Source organism: Polyodon spathula, chromosome 8 (assembly GCF_017654505.1).
Source record: "Polyodon spathula isolate WHYD16114869_AA chromosome 8, ASM1765450v1, whole genome shotgun sequence".
Lineage (NCBI taxonomy): Eukaryota > Metazoa > Chordata > Actinopteri > Acipenseriformes > Polyodontidae > Polyodon > Polyodon spathula.
In genome coordinates this window covers 18,605,939-18,628,591 of record NC_054541.1, presented here as the reverse complement: position 1 = coordinate 18,628,591, position 22,653 = coordinate 18,605,939, and the positions used below count along the sequence as shown (strand labels likewise).

The 22,653-nt window shown below is 38.6% G+C and overlaps 1 protein-coding gene across 1 annotated transcript in view; it reads left to right on the top strand.

Annotated features, from left to right (window-relative positions):
* LOC121319553 (myotrophin) overlaps positions 1-22,160 on the top strand; it is a 31,114-nt gene extending 8,954 nt beyond the window's left edge. The window contains exons 2-4 of the mRNA XM_041257123.1: positions 5,526-5,639; positions 9,973-10,056; positions 21,884-22,160. Coding sequence (XP_041113057.1) covers positions 5,526-5,639; positions 9,973-10,056; positions 21,884-21,970 — 285 coding nt within the window. The 3' untranslated portion in view covers positions 21,971-22,160. The remainder of the gene's footprint in view (positions 1-5,525; positions 5,640-9,972; positions 10,057-21,883) is intronic.
* Positions 22,161-22,653: the final 493 nt, after the last annotated feature.

The following is a 22,653-nucleotide window of genomic DNA, read 5'->3' as shown; positions in this document are numbered from 1 at the left end:
GCGCATTCCTGTTTTTTTTTTTTTTTTTTTTAAATAAGTAATATACACTTAAACTGAAGAAACTACAGTAAAAGAAAAAAGTAAACTTCAGCAGAGATCGGGCTAGCGATCTGAAAGATGTTTCAATAAATTGTTGGTGTTTCCTCCCTTATTTTTCATGTCTTTAAAACACTTTCCACCTTCAACCAGATTGCAGTGTTATCTAGCTAAAATCCAAAATAGTTACACACCAAGCTTCTTTCTCCGGCATTCGCCATTACAGCTGCAATAATTTAATTTTACCAGAAAGCACAGCATAGTAGTTGGTCACTCCTGCTAAGCGGAAATAAGTAAGTTTAGTTTATATTGTTTTTAAACCATGCAATTACAGAGTTTTTCATTTTAAAAGCTAAAAAATGTGACCCTGATATTACCATGGACCACTACTTAAAACTAATATTTTATAGAGAGAAGTAACTAAAGGAGAGTACAGCAGGGATGGAAATAAGACATTGCGTAGCAGTTTGATCCATTCCAAGTTTTAATATGAGTTTATTAAGACACACCTGATGTTGTTACCTATACACTGGGGCTAATCAGGACATATTAAAACCTGGAATAAGTGAAACTGCTATGCAATAGGAATCTTATTTCCATCTCTATACAGATACAAATGTACATATAGGAAAAGGGCAGCAACACATTTCAAAATATGGATATTACAAATAGAAGTACTTGCTTACACTCTGTTAACAGCAGAGGTATTGGCTGTTGGAATTACATGGGATGCTCTGTAGGTATTTTCCAGTTATGACTGTCTTGTTACTACTGTACTCGTCGTTTCGCAGAAGGGAACCAAACTCAGTCTTGGTACTCTTATGAGAGAAAGCTTCCCCATCTTTGGTGTATTGGTTCTAGATGAGGTTGGCAGTCTGACTGACGAAGCATGTTTGACTTCCTTTGAGCGCCTTGTTGTGCACAGAGAGGGGGGTGTTCGATCTTCATATTTCTAAAGCCAAACTTCTCGTCTCTAAAAATAAGAGGACAAGCTGAGGGGTTTTGTAGTTACGACATTTAGTAGAAAATAAAAATGCATCGCCCAAAATAAAAGCAATCATTTTTTCAGAGCTTCTCAAATGGATCAAATACATGTATCAAATGAAAAAGGTGTCACAATTAGGGATGTGCATTTCCGTAAAGTTTAATAATCATAACTTATGAAACAATTGCATTATTATACACTACATCAGTGTGCCACTGGCTAAAAATAATGCTTGCATAATGCACATAATACACACAAGGGACCCGTTGCTTCCCGTCAATCCACACCAGAGGGAAAGCGTATGAAGAGGTCACTGAGCCCCGATGATTGGGACATTCGCTTGGCTGAGGTTGTATGCACTTTCCGTGGATCAATTCGGGAAGCAATTGACATGACTTTGCGGCCTGTGATTCGAAACGTAACCGAAACAGCTACAATACTCAACGCTCTTAAACGGGAGGTTGTTGATATTGCTTCCTCTATGAAACAGCTAACTGCCAGGCAGGATGTCACCAGAGCTGATCTTCACCAACATGAAGACGAAATCAATCAGTGCAACGCTCGTATTGATGCTGTGTAGGATAAGATTGCAGTCCCTGAGGACAGAAATCGTTGCAGTAACTGGTGGGGCTTCCTGAAGGGGCTGAAGGAGATTACCCCATCCACAGAAAATTCCGCATTGGTGTCCGACCCTGAAGTCCTGTGTTGACCACTCTTTTCTGGAGTTCAGTAGAGCGCATCGCGTATAGGCAGGTTTCCCTCGGGATTCCAACTTTTGCGTAATTTCCAAAGTGCAATTAAAGGCAACATAACGTACAGATTATAATGCATCAATAAATATGTCTTCATTGGATAATGTCAAATATAAATGTGTTTACATGAAGTACACCACCCACTTGACTGTCACGGGAGTCGGGGTCCAATATAAATCTGCTATGTATCGAGGGCTGCGATATAGTGAGAGACCTGTAGAAAAACACATACTGTACAACCACTCCCTCGTTTTATCGGGGGCGTCAGAATCCAATATATGTCCTCTACGCAACCCGCTTTTTTTTCATTTTTCATATAAAAAGCAACACCATTTTAATTCGTACTGTGGAAGGTAATTGCTTCTCATCAACATCCTCTTCTTTCTCAAATGCACAAACCCGCTGCATTTAAATAATCCATTCCCAACAGAGGCATGTTGCTGGGGAGCTGACACCACTGCCTTGTGACTTTTGCTAGTGCATTGCTGCCACGTGACGGTTGGCTAAAATAAAAACTTCAGCAAGTAGATGTGTAATTTGCTTTGTGTTATTGTTCAATACGTGTGTATATGATAACGGTACCATATTAATGTTTTGATTTTAATTGTATATTTTTGTTTGTGATGTGCAATACACAATTCTAAATGAACAGTAATTCTAAGTCCCTGTGTATATTGCAGCTAAGGCGTATGCAGTTACAGTAAAATGGGGAGCCAACTCCAGGACTGCGATATATTCGAATCTGCAGTATAGCGATATAATGAGGTGTGGGTGTAATATATTATTTAGTCGTTTAGCACACATTTTTATACGAAGCGACTTGGAGACATGGAGGTGAACTGTGCGTCACAACTGCTGCTGCTGCAAAATCACTTGCAGTAGGACGTTGGTTTTGCGTCTCATCCGAAGGAAGAAGCACAAGGTGGTTGAGTGACTTGCTCTGGATCATACACAGTGGATCAGTGACTGGAATTGAACCTGGAGCCTCCTGGTAACATGTCCCTTTCTTTAACCATTGGACCACCTAAATGGCTAAATAATAGTGTATTAAATACGTTACATACTGCCCTGTGACACCTGTAAGTTGCCTTTGATAAAGGCGTCTGCCAAATTAAAATTAAAATGCCTCCTGGTATGTTATGCTACATGAAACCTTATAATGTAGTACATAGTAGATGTTCAATCGTTGAATGTCATTTAGCTAAAAGTAAAGTTAAAACTACAAAACGTAGTTATTATTGTTTTTTATTTTTTATTTAACCCAACAGTACTGATTAAATAATGTTTAACTATCGTTGCGTTTGGTGGTGCAATCTGTAATAGTTCATTGTGATTTACCAGTACTTCTGATGCTTGTGCAGGGCTCTCAGTTTCTCCATCAACAGCCCGAGGCTTGCGGCTGGGCCTCCTTATGCTGGTAGGTGCTTTATTAAGATTAACCACAGTGGTTTCAGTATGAATTATTATACCTTGACCGCTGGCAATACTGCATTGTATGATATCTTTTTATTTATTTTTTTGTGAAATACAACTATTATTTATTAAAGGAATTGAATAATGTAATAAAGGTTTAATATGATTAATGGTGCATTCCAGCCACCTCTGTTACCCATAGCTACTCTATTGGTATCACCCTGGAACTTGAGTAATTTAGACCTATAGAAAGAAATAATGATTTATAAAATATTTATTCATACGTTGGGCTGCAGTGGCAGGCTTAGTGTAGTTAATATTTGTTCAAACAATTTATATTTGTTGCAGTACAAGATGGATTATACAATTAGTAATTTAATAAACGGTGAACAGTTTAATTGATTATTCAAATAAATGATTACACGTGCCCATCCCTAGTCACAGTACTGTTTCGTGAAAGAAAATGCAACAAAACTACTAAAAATAAAAGAAAAAATACCATTAAATAGTTTAAGCCAGCAATGTACTGTAAATGCTGACCTAACGTCAAACTGGTGAATAGCTGAAGACAGGCAGTAACAAACTAAGTACCGCGATATAGAAAAGGATGGCCCGAAAAAGTAATAAAAAATTAAATAAACCCACTGTATATACCCTTTGCCAAGGGCTGTAATTACAAGAGCTGTCAGTCATTAAAGTAAGTCACAATGACTTGTATAAAATGTAAAATGTAGCTTTGACAGACATATGCCCCCGGACTCTGATACACTCAATAACTTGCTACAATAGTGGTTTTTAACCTTTTCATCTCAAGTATAATTGTTTCTAGCAGAGACCACCAGGTGTACCAGTAACTATGTGTAATCTTAAATGGCTGTTGTAAAACAGAAACCCACCCCATTAAAATGTGACGGCATAATCTAATTCTTTGGCAAGAGTTCACCACAATCAACAACACAAAGTGGCTGCTTTGGTTCCCCATCAGTAATTTTAAAAGTTGACAACAGATATCTCATCATAATTTCTCTCTTCTCTGTGATTCAGTGGTACAAACAGATTTGTTACGATGGTGTGATTTGAGGGAGTATTGTGGTTGAGGAATCATGTCGTCTTGGAGCAACTGCCAGTCGGTACCAGTTGCAGGCCTGTCACATACTGGTACACGGATCATAGGTTGAAAACCCCTTCTACAGAATGCATTAACCAAGTTCCATCACAATTTTTTTTTTTTAAACAGATCCAATAACTAATGTTTACATTCTATTCTTTCTCCTTTTTAGCTAGCACGCCACAAAAATTCTGTGCAGTGTGACTCTGTCATGGCAGTCATTTGCAAGACGTAAGACTTCAGTTTGAAGTGAGAATCTAGCATGTGAGCAGTCACAGTAACATATCCCTCCTTGCATCCGTAGTGATACTAATGCTGTCTGCAGTTGCTGTTTCTGATTTCAACATAGCCTTCATTTCTTTGTACATGCTTCTCAAAACTACATTTGTAAAATGCGGGTATGAGTGCAAATTGTACTCTGGTCTGAAAGCTGTCAACGTGCTCCTTTTAAAATGGGGGATTCAACCACATTCAGTGGCTTCATATAGTTGGCTATACATTCAGCAACATGCCTTGTCATGGTTGTAGCGGCTGGAGAATGTATGGGCATTGTTTTTTGTGAGTCCCAGGCGTAACTGTGTCTTTGATATTTGGTTGTGACAGATTTGCACAGCTGACTTATCGTGCCTACAGGAAACTTGGTTCTAATTTGATGCATTGATTTACCAGTATGTAATCGAAGTTTTGGGAAATTGAAGGACAGATGTTCAATAATCGATGCATCGATTACACCACTAATGCACGGCTCCCTCTACTATAATCCTGTTGCTTGGCTGCTGATTTATTTTAGTAACAATAGTTTCAACAAGGTCGTACTGACAAACCGGGATGAGAGCAGAGAACGTGAGATTCTCTAATAGTGGCATATTTAACATTTTTTGTTCTATGACCCAAATTTTATGAATGATTTGTGTTTTTTGATTTGCTGTTGCGGTGCCCAGCTTAAGATCCAGATTCTGAACAAAAAGTAAAATAGTCTGATAAATGTACCTAATGGCCTTCAGTGAGACTTATTTGTTTGACTTTTCCTCCAGGTGTTGTCCGTTTTTGATCCCAAAACGACTTGCCAAATGAGTGTAGTCTTTAAGGTTAGAAAAAAAAAAAAAAATCAGTCAGAATGCAATCCCCAGTAGTCTATGTGAATCCTCAAAATGGGCTAAAAGTTGATACCCAGGATTGCCAAGGTCATGGGTGCACTAACCTGACGCCATGTTCTTGTGTGCTTCTGCAGGGTGAAGATGTGAACCGGACACTGGAAGGGGGAAGGAAGCCACTACATTATGCTGCAGACTGTGGACAGACTGAGATGGTGGAGTTCCTCCTTTCCAAAGGAGCAGATATCAATGTGAGTACGGAAGCACTCCTGTGAGATGGGAGAAATTTCACAGTCCTTTGTGATTATAATGTCTTTCATATATCTTTTGCAGGTACATTTCATTGCCCCACTCAGACCTCAAGCTTAGTAATTATTTAGGCATCGCTGCGTAGAAAATTAGATTTTGCCATCTCTATGCCACCACAGAATGTTAATAAAATGTCATTTTTTTGTAAATTGCTCCCCATTTTGTGAGCACCAGAATTGGCATGCATAATGTGAAGCAAACAAAAAAACATTAACCAAAACTAGAAAGCTGTTTGCCTAGCAAATCACACCTATGTACGCTCACAAATTAATGTGTATAGATCTGTTGGCGGATGGGTCTTTGGGGTGTTTTGTGGGAACCCTTTGTTATCAAAATCTGTGTCTGCCTCTATTATGAACCTATACATGAATTTTCAAATTAATATAACACGTGTTCAGAAGTTATAAGGGCCACAAGCTTTCATGGAAAACATCCAAACACAAGAAAACGTATGAAAACAACATGAGCGTTGTGCAGCAGCTTGTGCACAGAATGAGATCAGTGGTGCAATGCACCTTTTATACATCATATATGTATACAGTTGTAACTATTTGTTTACATGCATTTCCGAGCTGTTGGGGATAGGCACATTTTAGAAGTTTAACCAACCACATCTTGCAATGTGCCATGCCAGTGCACTTATTAACATGTGTTGAGATAGGAGAATAGTCATTTAAAAACAAATGTGGTTGGTATGGGACAATTACAGGATGAAATGGCAAAGTGTTTTATGTCTTAAACTTCCAAGCTCCTAATTTCAGAAATATAGCACATCTAAATTGTTACCAGTCATGTTTGCTTTTGCTAATAAGCTTCAGAGGGTCTTGCACTTGAAAGGAGTATAAAACTTTTAGGATTAGAATGTGGGAAGTGTGCCTAACAAATCAGGTGTGGACATGTGTATTCACAATTGTAATGACAGGTGCATTCAGTACTGAATCAGATTTTAAAAAGGCAGAACTAAATTCTCATTAGAACAGAAAAGACAACAGTCGTTGCAGTAATTGCTTTCAGATACTTATCAGACTAGTTTGAGGAACTGCACGTTAATCCTTGGGTATGAAGTACTGATTACAGTGTTTGGCAAGGAACTCCGCTCTCTGCACTTTGAATACTGTGGGTGATTATGGTTGACGGGGCTTGGAAACCGAAACTACAAGCACCCTTACCTTTTGATGATGTTTGTAATCATTCTTATGGTATTTATTGCAATTATTTTTCAATAGTCTGTATGAAGCAGGTTTGATTGTTTTCAGGAGTTGTTCTTCGGTTCCTAGTTGCCTGCCCAGCATGGTCTAGTACACAGCAGTGCATTGCTAGCAAAACGAAAGGAAACTTACTTTCAAAGTGGCAGATCAATAAATTGCATAAAGAAACATTTTGTTACAGTATCTAGCCTAGCTTGCATTATGTATGTGTCAAGCAACTGCTGTAGAGCTACTAAACTCCAAAATTAAGTAACACAGTATTTGAGTTGGTGCAATTTTAAACTAATTACACTTTAATCCAATGTTGCTCACACCAAAATCTGTAACAGCAGGAAACAGTGGCAAGCCCTCTCACAAACTGCTGTATAGCACAGCAGTACCATGCCTGTGAATATATCATGAATGTGTGTGTGTGTATATATATATATATATATATATATATATATATATATATATTATTCTGATATATATTATATAGCATATATATATATATATATATAATATATATATATATATATATTTGTGTCCTCCCTTGACTGAAATGTCAGCAGTTATAAACTGTGATTACTGTACTGCTGTATATGCAGTATGAGCTTAAGTTGTCAGGAGTTTCATCTTCACTCTGTCTTGACAAAATGTGCACAATAACTAAACCACAGTGTGATTTTAAAAATTATAAAAGTTTAGCATTATTATTATATTTTAAGAAACAAACTAGTATTGCCAAATCATTCTTGAGTTATCAATCAATCTTTATTTTATATAGCGCCTGGACCACCGTCACAATTCTCTCTAAAAGATGCAGTAACAACAAGAAAATCCATAGTACTTTAAATACAGAGAAATGCATAATACATGATATACAGTGGAAAGTGCATAATACATGACAGTACATTAAATACAGTGGAAAGTGCATGATAGTGACATAGTATGTGAAATAGTAGCAGCAACACAGCAGTTAATAGCAGATATTAGGCTTAAAGAGCATGGAAAGCAAGAGAGAACAGGTGGATCTAGAGAGCTGATCTAAAGTGAGTGATGGTGGGAGCATCACACCAAAGCTGGGAGAATTCCAAACAAACAGTCGGAGCCATGAAGTTAAATGAGCGTTCTCCAAGTGTGGTGCTCGTTTGCTTGGGGATAACAAGCAGGCCAGAACCGGTGGACCTCAGCTTGTGGGCAGGGACATAGCTGGTCAGCAGGTTAAGGAGGTACTCGGGGACCTGTGTGATGAAGGGCATTGTAGGTGAGCAGGAGAGTTTCGAAAATAATCCTGAACTTTACAGGTAGCCAGTGCAGCTGGGCAAGACGGTGAGTGATCAAGTTTTTTTACATCTGGTAAGTATCCTAGCTGCAGTCGGTTTATGGTGCATGCTAGGAGACCACCATATAGAGAGTTGCAATAGTCGAGTCGAGAGGAGATAAATGCATGACAAAGTATCTCTGCATCTGGGAGGGAAAGGTGGGGACAGACTTTGGAGATGTTTCGAAAATGATGGAAGAAAGATTTGACCATGGAGGAGATGTGGGCATTGAAGGAGAGGTTGCTAACAAGAACTTCACCAAGACTTTGTACTGTGGGGGAAGGCAGCAGCAGACAGTTTCTGAGGTTCAGGGCAGCTATATTTAGATTCTTAAGTTGAGTTTTAGATCTTACTAGGAGGAGTTCAGATTTGTTAGTGTCCAGTTGAAGAAAATTGGCAGACATCCGGAACATGGCAGAGGGGCTACCAGGGTCGAGTTTTAAGTAGAGCTGGGTAGGATAGGAGTGAAACATGAGGCTGTGTTGGTGGATGAGGGAGCCAAGGGAAGCATGTAGTTATTGAAGAGAAGGGCCCCAAGAATAGATGCTTGGGTGACACCACAAGTGACGGGGTTTGCAACACCATTGTGTCCAGCATAGAAAACAGACTGCATGTGTCCGGACAGGTAAGAGGACCTCCAGGAGAGACAGGTTCCAGAGATCCCAGCATAATTCTGAAGGCGGTCAAGAAGAATGCCATCGTCTCCTCTGTCAAAAGCAGCTGTTAGGTCAAGGAGGACAAGCACAGAGGGAGCATCAGCATTGAGCAGGAGATCATTTACAATCGGAGCAGAGCAGTTTCAATACTGTGATGCGGCCAGAAACCAGACTGTAGAGATTCAAGCAGATTGTTGTCTGTGAGGTGTTTCATCAGCTGACTGGCTACAGCCATTTTGAGAAAGAAAAGGGAGATTGGAGATGGGATGGAAATTAGCTAAGTCAGCCAGGTCAGTTGAGAGTTTTTTGAGTACCGACGTAACTCGGGCAAGCTTAAGGGCAGCAGGAACCGAGCCAGAGTCCAGGGACAGGTTGAGAGTGTGCATTATGGAGGGAGCAAGATCAGAAGCACAGAGACAGACAAGGTTAGTTGACCAGGGGTCCATGAGGCACATGGCAGTAGTTGATTTCAACAGTAAGCTGGAAACATCAGCAATGGCTGGCTCATTATTGCTAATAATCACTCGGATAACCCATAGCAAGAAGCACATCAATAGAGACTCTTAAATACTGAATAATAAATAACCTTACACTGTATACAGTGCTGCTTCTTTATAACGCTATAGTCAACCATAGGTAAGGGATTTAAGTGATAAGTGCAATAATAAACTGTAAAATGCAGTTTGTTCAAACTTGCTAAATTATTGCACAGGTTCCACAGGTGTAGTGCTCAATCATCTCTGGTTAATACATCGTAGTTAATACATACAGATCAAGTCAGCCCAGAATAACACAATTTGCATGCCATCGTTTTTGTGATCTGGTAAGAGCAGATAAAATAGCTGATCTAGCATCAGAGATGATTGCTTACCAGTTCGAGTTGTGGAAGGACAAGGATTTATTCGGCTTCTGTCTTCTATTGAGCCTGAATTCAAACTGCCTTCCCGCCCCTCTCTGTGATGTGTAGAATATGTCCTGTTTGCGATACTGTGAAGGCTAACACTATGTAAAGCTCCACACTGTCGCTATATGATATATCTCAGCAGTGCCTCTCATGCATGAACCATTCTACAACTAATAATCTCCTCTCTTGTTTACTCTCCACAGGCTCCCGACAAGCATGGCATTACTCCCCTCCTCTCGGCCACCTACGAGGGCCATGTCACCTGTGTCAAACTCCTTCTCTCCAAGGTACTGCTCCTCTGTTTACAGCTTTGGAAAGTGTGCTGGCTTTTTTATACAGTCAGGTTCCTCTCAATGTAACGTGGAAGGAAGCTGCTTGCAATAAATACATCCAGTGCAAAGTACTGGGAACAATGCGGTATGCCTTATAAAGTAGTTTTATTTCACAAAATAATTGAATAAATCTTACCTGTTTTGCAGTTCCATTAGCTACATTGTTCTCAAATGTGCCATTACTGAAGAAGCACATGTTTATAGCAAACATATTTTCATTTTAAAACCAACACACTAAGTTCTCAGATTGCTTGCCTTACCATCCAGGATGTCTGTTCCTGCTTTGGTCATTTGTGGAGAGCAAACAGGAGAAGGGTTTATTAGTTGTGGAACTGTTCATGCATGAGAGGCACTGCTGAGATAAATCGTATAATTCACAGGACTTAAACACGAAGGAAGGCGATCGGACACAAGAATCCTGCTTTGGAAAACTAAAATGCTGAATGAAAATGGCAAATTATCAGCTTTGCCAAAACAAATATTGAATTTGTTTAATCAACATTTTGCAAAGGCAGGATTTGCATTAAAAAAAAAAAATTAAAACAAAAGTGTAAGTCTAGCTCTTTAAGCTGTCCTTTTACCATGCATTAATTTACTTTTCAGTTAACACACAAGTGTAATTTTAGAGTTATTGAGTACAATGAAGTTGTAAAGGCACTTAAAGGTCTAGAGATTAATGCATCTGCATGTCCACATGTTTATACTTAATGCATCAATTTTGACAAATAAAATGTCTCATTTGGAAATTGCATTTGTTACACCATTATGAAAGGATGGAGAGAGACTCATTTCTAATTCATCTGTTCTGGCTAAGGTCCTTGAGTCACTAGTTAATATATAGTTAAAGCACGATTTTAATTCTGATAACATTCTTAATGAAATTCAGTTTGGTTTTCTGTGTAATCATCGTACAGTTCAGAAATTCTAAAAGTTATGTAAGTTGTTACCTTGGCCATGAAGTGTGTGCATCTGTGTTTGTATCTGTGTTCTTTGACCTTTCTAAGGCCTTTGACACAGTGGATCATGAGCTTCTGACTCGGATTGTGGATAGTGCTATAGGTGAGAAGGTGGTTGAATGGTTTAATAATTATTTTATAAATCGAACCCAAAGTGTAATGTAGATTAGTGGTGCACTCAGCTAATTTTGTATTCAATTATTGTATTAGCATTTATCAATGCTAATCGATGCATTAACGTTTTATTTTTCAAAGTAAAGACCATTAATTATTTTTTAAACTGAAGATCCAATAACTAAAAACAGTTGTGCACAAGTTAAACACAAACGCACAACTTGCGTTCAAATTAGAATTTGTGTGTGGCCGCATCAGATGTCCCTTTAACATTGTAATAAAAAATGCTATGTTGTAACAGAAGTAATTTCTATCTGAGCTATGGTTGTTCATTACTGTTAACATTTTGTCTAAAAGCAAAACATTTAAATTAGTCTCACAAATCCTGACTAATTTGAACCATTACTAAATTCAGCTTCTTTTTATAAAATATTGCCATATAATCCAAATATTACATGCTTTGAAACTAAATAATCGGTAATCGGTAGATTTTAAGAGATTAAAAAATTTTTTATTAACTTCAGGTTTTCTTGATTTAAAAAAAATAATACAATAGGCCTACTTCTGGTTTGGCTTATCCAACTCGAATATAGAGGCCTAAAGTGTGTATCCTAGAAACGCGCTAATCTACCGTACTAGCAACAGGAGACTTCAAATTGGGTTCTAATTTGATGCATCAATTCGCCAATAAGTAGTCAAAGCTTGGGAAATTTAAATACAGATGATCAGTAATCAATGATTAGCAGAATTTTACAACACATCGATAGGCTGTCACAAAAACTAAATTGGGTTATTTTTATAGACATAAATTCTGTTTTTCTGAACAAACTAGAAACCAACGGATCTTGAGTACATTGAATGATTGAATGACAATGTGACTTTTTTAGTATCTGCTGGCACGGTCTTAACAAAACTGGATCCTTTGTACCATTCTGTATTATGATTTATAACTAAGGCCCTTTTGTAAATCCCGCTCCTACTGGCTGCGCGGAAATTGAAATTAGCCCAATACTGCGATTTTTTTTTTTTTTTTTTTTTTTTTTTTACAATATTCTTAATACACTGTGCCTTAATGTACTATTCGCCATGCACATAGTGCTGTACAGTGATTGTCATGTGACTATATGCAATCTAGGTGGAAATTTAAAATACTACACACTGTAAACAAGAAAATGGATGTCTCCTAAAGGCTAAAAATGTGACTACAGCAGATCACGTAAAGCAGTTTCCAGCAGGAATTTTACGCGCTGATGGAGGTAAGCTTTTTCCACTGGCACCCCCTATAGTTCCTGAGAGGAGCAGTGTTCGTCATTGACAGCACCTAGACTCGATCAACGCAGATTGTCTCTTCTCTTTTCTGCGAGATCCCAGGTGTCCTCCATGGAGTTACGGACGTCAGTATTATTAATAGCACTGCTCGTGGCAGAGACAGAAGTTATTAATCATTACAGGCAGATTTTTCTTTTTAAAAAGAAAATAAGTTAAACCCTGCTGCAGATATTTTAGCCTTGTCTGGCAGGTTTCTTTGTGAATGTACACAGATCTGTGAAGCTTTAACATTTTCTTACCGAGGCTATAGTGGAAGTGTCTGTATGTCACGCTTTAGAGTTTTCATCTAGAGAACTACTTATCCGATCATGATAAAGCTTGATTCAGACATTTCTTGGCAGATGAGAGCATCGAAGAACCTGACTGTTAATCCTTCTGTATGTTGTACATGCAGGTTGCGCTCTCCTTGCATTTGTACATGTACAAACTGTTGCTGTAGATCATTGTGGTTTTTCATGAAAGTGCAGCTCTAATTTTTGATTGATAGACGTGGCAGGGTATGTACATTGAGGATACTCCATGAACGTTTTCATAGAGTAGTTATTCCACGAATGAGGATAGCCAAATAACCCACAATCCCCTAAAGGGTGTCATATGAGTGAAATACTACAGGACTCTATGAATATTCATTCTATTTATATAACAATGATAATTCTGGAAAAGAAAATAGGTTTAAATCTGAATTAAGAAAGTTAATTCTTTAGATCAAGTTCCGCATCTGCTTAGCAATGCGCTGTAATTTGGAGCAGTGAGATTTGCCTCGTCATACTGTCTTTTGGATTTAAATGAATGCAGGATAGATTACAAAAATGTTTTTCAAAGCTACATATATCAGCGCTTGTTAACGCTATCAACATTGTGACCAGTCCCTTTTTCTTGATACAGTGCTAGAGATTAAAGGATTAAATTGCATCTTCCTGAATAATTTCACTGATAATGTAGCTAATGCTAATAAGAGTTGAGATCAAAGAGGTTTGAAAGCCTTGATTAACACTTCTAACTCCACCCAGGCCAAGCTTGTGACTTCACAGAAGACCTCTGATAACATGATTACAGCCAAAAATGGAAGAAGCTGTTTTACTTTGTTTGCTATTATAAGAAATAATTTGGGAAGGGAAATTGAGTGTATTTGGGGTCATCAAAATAAAAGTGAAAGATTACCAACACACTCACCAGTTCTAGTTTTGTTAATTAATATTTCCGTAATTGTTAAACAGAAGAATTGCCAAATTTTTTCATGCACTGTGCCATGAAGGTTGTTTGGCTTGAAAAAGAGGGCTGTAGTAGTTGATTGACTACTCTGCAGTTGGAAGAGTTTTCCTATTTGATCTTGACTGCGGAGTTGTCTGTTTGCTGGGGATTCCACACAGAGCGTTGCACTGACTCATTGCATTCAAGCAGACACCTGCAAGGTTGTCCTTTTGTCCTTCTGGAGTTCGTAGCTCACCAACATCAGCTGTAGAGCACGTGATTGTAAAGAACCTATTGGGAACAGAGGATGCCCACTGACCTTCAGTTCTCCTGAGCTGGGAACATAATTGAATATTGTACATTGGAGAGAAAATTGGGTAACTGTACACTCTAAAATAAAAAATAGATACATATTAGGGTCCTTTTTATAGCTGTTAAGTAACAGGTGCTTTTTAATGCCAAGATAATGCAGATAATCAGTTTTGTTATTTTATAAACTGGACTCCTTTGCTTTGGCTGACACGGCATGCTTGTTGTTTTAGCCCAGAAGCAGTAGATTGTTCATGATGTCCCAGTGGTCAAATATTGTGGTGTTTTCTGTGCATTTCCTATACCAGATCCTATAACAGAATACCAAGTAAATACAATAACATGCAGGTAGTGTGGCCACCTGGAAAGCTTTCATCTTTTTCTTTTTGTAATATAATGTACACACTGTTTTAATATTAAACTCTTATTGGCAGGGATGTTATTTTTATAATTTAAAGGGGTAGTAACCAACATTTTCGTTCCTCTTGGCTTACCATTTTTTGTTTTTCGGTTTCACTTAGACTAACTGTAGATTCACACTGTAGATTCACTTGATGGATCTCAATGGGTTTCACATGAGCCAAAATGAAAACACCATCTGGAAAGCAACACAATGTGCAGAAAAATGATAGGACCTTTGAGACTGTTGGTATGCTTATTCAAGCTAAGAATGTGTAACATTGGTTATTACTTAATAGTATAGTACTGTATATAGTTTTGTAGTCTTCCTTGTTTTTTGTATGTAATCTGTCCTTGCACTTCTGCAAAATGCATTAACAGTATACATTTTTAAAAGTGGTTTGCAAATGCAAATAACTGTCTCTAGGTGAAGGCTGAAGCCAGAGCACTTACGCTGAAAGTGTGAAAGGAAAGAATAACATGAAACAACATGGATACAAGGCTCATCTGAAAGGGTCATTTAAAAAAAAAAAAAAAAAAAAAAATTGTCATTACCTAGCAGGGTTTATCTTTGTGAAGGTACAGTGATATTAATGGACTAAGGCATGGCCACTGCACTGTACCCTACAGGACCACACGTGTCGCACACAAATGACCACGCTTGTGATAGATCAGCAAATTACTTAATTTTACACCAAAAATAAAATTTATTATATGAAACCTATATATCACAAGAAACTTAAGACATTTGTAAGTTTTTTGTTCCGTCTTTTATTCTTATAATTTTTGGACTGAATGTAGAAATAGTTATTTGCAAAGAAACACTTGTTATACGAATGTTATTAATTGCCAGAATCAACAATGCAAATAAACACTTATTACAAATACTTTGCAATTTTGCAAGGAACGCATCTACCTACAAACAGGCCAGAACCACAGGGAAATGGACTTGCCCTCAAAAGCCATTTCTTTACTTATACCTAAGTGCAAAAATGAACTAGCCAAACATTATCCTACAATCATCCAGCATTTTAAAAATCAAACAAGCAAATAAATGTTTAATAAATATTACTACAAATCCTGATGTATTTTTATTTTTTGTTTTTATATAAAAAAAAAAAATCTGCATAAACACTTAATAAAATAGGCATTTCTGCAAGTAACGCCATCAGCAGACATTTGTTTACCAGCTAGTTTCTTTTAACAAAAAAAATATAATTTTTATTTATTTCTTTTTTTTTTAACCACAATCTTTGCCTGCATTGTTATGCACCACGAAAACCAAACAAACAGCATAAACTGCAGTAATATAGCATGCCATAAACACCTACAGCAAAGTATTAAATAAACTTACTGAGATTTGTTGAGACACGTCAGGATTAGCACAGGGAAGCTTATTCTCAGTTCTTTTGCAGTAAAGTCCTTTTTAATGTTTTGTAAATCCAGTTCTATGGCTTGGTGAATAAATCAATCTGTTTTTATGTGATATTTCTAGTTCTTGGATTTGGTAAACAAAACAGTTCACCTTTTTTTCTGCTTTCTGTTGTCATTTAAATGCAGGTTTGCAAGACAAAATAGAAACTTTTCTTGAAACGTTATTCAGGCGAATCCTGGCATTGTAGTGTATTTTTTCGTATTCTAGTATTCTTTCTTGTCGGGCTTCCAGACTAACCCCATAATTAGCCATAACCCTAAAATGGAACATAATCTATTTCTTGTCATACTGCTGAATCTTTTTTTTTTTTTTATGCATATTTGTTTGACTTGCTGCAGATGAATTATTGCAGCACTGAGCCTCATTTGGCAACAATTTGGGAGAGCACAAGTGAACCGTTTTGCCTCCCTAGAATCAACACATTGCCCCCTCTGTTTCTCCATAACAGGAGCCGGGGACCCGGTGGCAATAGATGCCTTGGCACAGAGTTGGAGGCAGTATGAGCAGTTCTTTGTCTGTTATGGAACTAAGTCCCATGGGAAACCTCTGTCTAAACAGAGGCTGTCGAGATAGATTACAGACACAGTTAAGACTGCATATGAACGAGCCAGCTTGCCCACTCCAGAAAAACTCATTGCCCATTCTACCAGGGGCATGGCAACTTTGTGGGCTTTGTTCCAGGGCACATCTATCAGGGACATTTGCGATACATCAGTGTGGCCTACTCCCCATGCTTTTACTCGGTTCAAATGGCTGAATGTCGTGTGGAACGAGTGTTAATGGTGGCTTCAAGCTTGACCCTTACAGCATTACAGCATAAACATAGAGCCATAGCTACTTGTACTGGGGTTCCTCATGGTAACGCATAAGGTGGCCATTGGCTTAACCTTGTAGCATTCTAGTTGGTCTGCAGTATTGCCTTGCAACAGCTTTGGTATTCATACCCATGAGGTAATAGTTACATTGTGTGCTTGATAGTGGATGTTATTAACATAACCCTGGTTTCCTGAAATAGAAATGTAACCAGTACCTTCTATTAATCCTCTGTACATAATACAAATGCAAATAATGTTTACATTTCAATTTCAGGGAACCAGGATTATGATCAATCAATATTTATTTTATATAACACCTTTCATAGTGGACCACCATTACAAAGCACTTTACAGGATAGTGAGAAACAATGCATAATACATTAACTATAGTGAAATACAGGGCATAGTACATTTAAATACAAACCATGAAAAACTATGTAAATACATTAAATACAAGGCTAGGATGTGAATTCTAAACATTGTGGATGTGTGTGTCATATAGAATCATACAAGTAAGAATAATAAGATAATAAAAGACAACAGCTAATAACAGATATCAGGCTTAAAGAGCTTAAAGCTGGGAGAGATTTCCAGAGAGTCGGGGCCATGAAGCTAAAAGTGCGCTCTCAGAGTGTGGTGCACTTTTGCTTGGGTATAACCAGCAGGCTTAAGTCGGAGGACCTCATCTTGTGGGCAGAGACATAGCGGGTCAGCAGGTTGGAGAGGTTCTCTGGCCCTGTGTGATGAAGGGCCTTGTAGGCAAGCTGGAGAATTTTGAAAGTAATCCTGAACTACAGGTAGCCAGTGCAGCTGGGCAAGACAGGGGGTAATGTGATCCTGTTTTTTATATCTGGTAAAGATCCTAGCAGCAGCATTTTGAACCAGCTGCAATCTGTTTGTGGCACGTGATGGAAGACCACCATAGAGAGAGTTGCAGTAGTTGAGAGGAGATGAATGCATGACATAGTATCTCTGCATCCAGGAGGGAAAGGTAGGGACAGACCTTTGAGATGTTTAGAGGGAGGATTTTACTACAGAGGAAATTTGGAGAGGTTACTATCCAGAAGTACACCAAGGCTTCGTACTGTGGGGGAAGGCAGCAGACGGTTTCCGAGGTTCAAGGCAGCAATATTAAGATTCTTGAGTTTTCGATCCTACTAGAAGTTCAGATTTGTTAGTACTGAGCGAAACATGAGGCTATGTTGGTGAATGAGGTGACCCAAGGGAAGCTGTAGATGTTGGAGAAGAGGCTCAAGAACAGACCCTTGAAGGACACCACAGTTGACCAAGTTTGCATCAGCACTACTTCCGTCATAGAAAACGGACTGCATTCGTCCAGATAGTTAAGAAGACAGCCAGGAGATACAGGTTCCAGAGACCCCAACATACTTCTGAAGGCGGTCAAGAAGAATGCTATCATCTGTGGTGTCAAAAGCAGTAGTTAGGTCCAGGAGGACAAGGACAGAGGGAGCAGCAGCATCAGCATTAAGCAGGAGATCATTTACAATCCAGAGCAGAGCAGTTTCAGAACTGTGATGCAGCTGGAAGCCAGACTGCAGAGATTCAAGCAGATTGTTATCTGTGAGGTGTTTCGTCAGTTGGCTGGCTACAGCCCTTCCAAGAGTTTTGGAGAGAAAAAGGAAGTTGGATATAGGACGGAAATTAGATAGGACAGTCCAGTCGAGGGAGGTTTTTTTTTTTTTTTTTTTTTTTTTGAGTACTAGCATTACTCTGGCATTCTTGAAGGCAGCAGGAACCAAGCTTGAGTCCAAGGACAGGTTGAGAGTGCATAATGGAAGGAGCAAGATCAGAGGCACAGAGATGGAGAAGATTTGTCAGCCAGTGGTCAAAGGAGCACATGGTAGCAGTTTATTTCAGCAATATGCTGGAAATATCGGTAATGGAAAGAGCAGGAGGGGAAAACAGAGGGGAGTCAAAGTGGTCAAGTACTGTACTGGGTTTGTGTCAGGAAAGCGTAGAATAGGTGGTGTCAATTCTGTTCTGAAAGAAATAGCAGAAATCATGACTGGTAAGAAGAGAATAAATGGGAGATGTATTTATCAGCAGCTGGGTGCAGGATTTGGTCAATGGTTTTGAAGAGCATATTGAGTTTACCATGTCCCATGGATATGATTTCTGAGAAACATTTCACCTGGTAGCAGCGATCGGTCCAGATCTCTCTGTGAACTGTTAGTCCGGACAACCTCCACTTGCGCTCACCCTTGCGGCAGGTAGACTTAAGTTTTCGAGTTCAAGGGTATACCATTGGCAGTCGCGATTGTTTCTTCACTGATCTGTTGTGAGTGGAGCAACTGGGTCAGTGATCTGGGTAATGATCTGGGTAAGAGTGGTATTGTAGAGGGTCAGTTTATCGCCAACCAAAGACAAGAGAGTATCAGTCAGAGGGGAAGAAGAGACACATTCCGAGAGTATTATAGGATTTAGCAGATTTTTGGGATGGACAGAAATAACAGTATCGGTAGTAGCTGAAGGTGAAGGAATGTTAACATTGGCAGTGATTAAGAAGTGGTCAGAGAGAGAGATCTGAGATGGGGAGATTGGAGATGTCAAGAGCTTGACAAGTCGATCACTAGAGGGGAAGAAGGTAAATCAACATGGTTGTTGAAATCACCTAGGAATAGAATTTTGTCAGTTGAAGTGCAAATTAGGGAGAGGAATTCTGTCAGCTCTGCAGGATGCGCCACCCCCTATACATTGCCAAGGACCAAGCTCCCATCCTTGGTCCTTGGCGATGTATAGGGCACATCCTGCACTCTACATGAGTGCCTTTACTGGATGTGCCACTCAGGAGCCCTCAGTTAACAAAACTTAATTACACTTATTAAATGCAGAGATAGTTACCTCAGCAACAACAATTTTAACTGTCAAATTAACTACAATACACTTACCTGGTAATATGTTGATTCGCCCAGTAGCGTGGAGTTCAGACAACAAGCATAGACTGATAACATTTTATCACATTGCTTAGAAGTCCATTAAAGCTGTGCATGTATGAACAGATGGAAAGCTTCGCTCTAATGTTTATTATTTTTTATCTCATTATTTTCATTCCAGCACCATCTTCTGAAGTTGATTTGGGATTGATTTGAGTCTTGTTCAAAGCAGCTTGAATTTTATTGCAGATGAGAACCAAAGACAAACCCTTAATTTTTCTTATAGAACAACTGGGTCACCGCATGAAGTATACATTTTAAAGTTGAGATGTTTCTAATGAACCAGAGAAGAGTTATGCCACCGGGAGGTGTATGAGCAGGTGATAACTTTATACCTGAAGTCTCAGCTTTCTAAAAATAAGCAGGCACAGAGTAATTAAGTGCCTCTTGGCAGAGGATTCTTACTGGCCTCTTCGATAAAACAAGAGGATGGGAAAGATAACGAGGCTGGCTTGTCACAGAGTGCTATTGGGGAATTAGCCCACTATTTTATAAGCTGCAATTAGTTTGCTCTGACAGTGAAGAAATCTGTCACAGACAGACCAATATCATGAGAGGCTAAGGACCTCGTTATCTCAGGCAGAAAGATTGTGTGGGGGTGGGCTTTTAGTGACGTTGAAAAGTTTCCCTAACTGTCATGTAGAGTACGCTTTTATATCCTCTTGTTTTTTTATTCAGTTGTGATTGTATTGGGGCTTTAATTGGTGCTGCGGGTGCCATGTGAGCTTCCATGCCAGTCAAAAAGAATGTTATCAGGTTATAGCATGGTGACCATCTGTGTACTGATGGTGTGTTAGGACTGTAAAACATAAACACAGATGCTTGCAGTCCGGTGATTTTTATTTTCCGTACAAGTTACAAGTCCATATTTTTTTTTTTATTTATTATTTTATTTTATTTTTTTAAATATGTGCTTAGTCTGATTGTGATGTTGCAGTTCAAGGGAAATCAGATCGGTGCCTCGGACATGTTGTTTATTTTTTTTTTTTTGTAAAGCAGGCAACATCAACCTTACTGATATTGAGAATAAAATGCAGTATAAACTTATTATTGTGCAGTTGATGTTGTGATTGGAGTTTATTTGTGAGGTGTGGTGGCGTACAGCAGAACCTGGTGTTCTGATTGCCTGGAAGCAACCTGTAATCTATAGTACTCTTCATAAATCAGAGCCCACCACCAAAAAGTCATTTAACTGCCTAGATTGTGAAGACATCAGTAAGTTTATGATTGTAAAACTCTTTAAACAATCTACACAGGTAATGGTGATACTGGATATAAAACACAAGTATACAGAACTTGTGGAAAATTTGATTGAAGGTAACCGTAGAACAGTAATGCAAACATTTAATTTTAATCCAGCAAATCCTTATTCCCATGCAATCGAGCTTCAGAAACATGTAGCTTTTTAATGTTATTTCTTGTACAGCTTGAAAATGTGGTTTGTGGGGTTAGAGAATGCCATGGCTTTATTAGAGGGATGTGCAGATTGAGCAGCAAGCCTCCCAGAGTCTGGAATGAGGGGTGATGGGAATGAGCGATAAACATCAGATTGGCATCGATGGATGGATGGATCCATCCCAGGAATGGCTGACTGATTATTTCTGGTGCAACCACTTAACCTGGGTGGGAAAGAAGTCATCTGTTTCTCATCCTTGTAATAAGGAGGGAAGCTTGAAAGAGATACTCGCACCATTAATCACAGTTACAGTTCACTATATAGATTTCCCCATGCTCAAGAGCTACCCAGAATATCAGAGCTCTGTTTGCAATTGATGTCTACCTGGTCCAGTGAGCAGGTTTAAATAATTACAATTTTGTCCTGGGATTAATTGTGCAGTGTGCATGTAATTGTGTGTCAGTTCTGAGAGTGAGGAAAGAAATTACTTTTCTCCGAGAGGCCTGGAGTTAAAAGCATGTCAGAGTTTGACATTGGCAGCGATCCAACACAGTCCTGGGTTTCAGAACTACCCCAGAGCTGAGAATTTGTGCAATAAGGACTAGTTTGATAAATTGTCCCTTCTCTGTAGCTGGTTGGAGGACATTCTACAGGTAACCAATACATTGCTGCATGTAGACTGGATTGAGATGTATTACTGTATGAAAACTCTTCCTGATGAGTATGATCAGTTACAAAATAAATAAGAAGCAGTATAGCGCAAATTACTGTCAGCTTAATGAAACAATGGTTGCATATGTCTTACCCAGGGGAGGAAAAAAAGTTCTTGTGGTGGAGAGTGCAGGCAGTGGGAGCGCTTCAGTGTTTTTTCTGTTTCTTTCTAGGGTGCAGATAAAGAAACGAAAGGACCTGATGGGATGAAAGCCTTCGAAGCAGCAGAGAGTGCAGATATCAAAGCTCTTCTAAAGTGAGCTGGAAAAGGATGGATTGATGGAAAGCTAATTGATGAATGCATTTCCCATGGCCTCGTTACTTCCTGCCTCCTCTTCTCTCTCTGTTGTATGTTATTGCCTCCTCTTCTTTATTGAATCATGCATCCCTTAAGGACCATACTGAGGGACAGTGAAACACCCATGGTGGAATTTACTCTTGGTATGCAAATTTTAAAAAAATTATCATGATAATAATATTAATAACCAACCAACAAATCACAGACCAAGACCTAAATTGTAATAATAAAAAACAGAGCACTTAAACATAAGGAAAGTAGTTGATTAATAAAATACTGTTGGTGAGGCACTTTTGTTAAGATACATCATCAATAAAAAAAATTTAAAAAAACATGGTACTGATTTTTTTTTTATTTTTTTTTTTCCTTCATTGTGGGCCACATTTAGTCTGTCATTCCCTGAAGGAACAGTTTTTGTCCACCAGGGTGTGGCACATCAGAAATCAATGTTTAAAAAATGAAGAAATTAATAATGATTGTGTTTGTTTTGCATATAAAGTGTATTTTATAGCCAGGGTTCTTGTTTTGCCCTTCCAGTGATCTGTCTCGTCTGTTCTTATATGTACAGGGTCACTTCGTTCCTCAGACCTTACATCTGAACCTTTTAAATCAGTTTGTGTCACAATCAGTTACCACCCTAAAGAT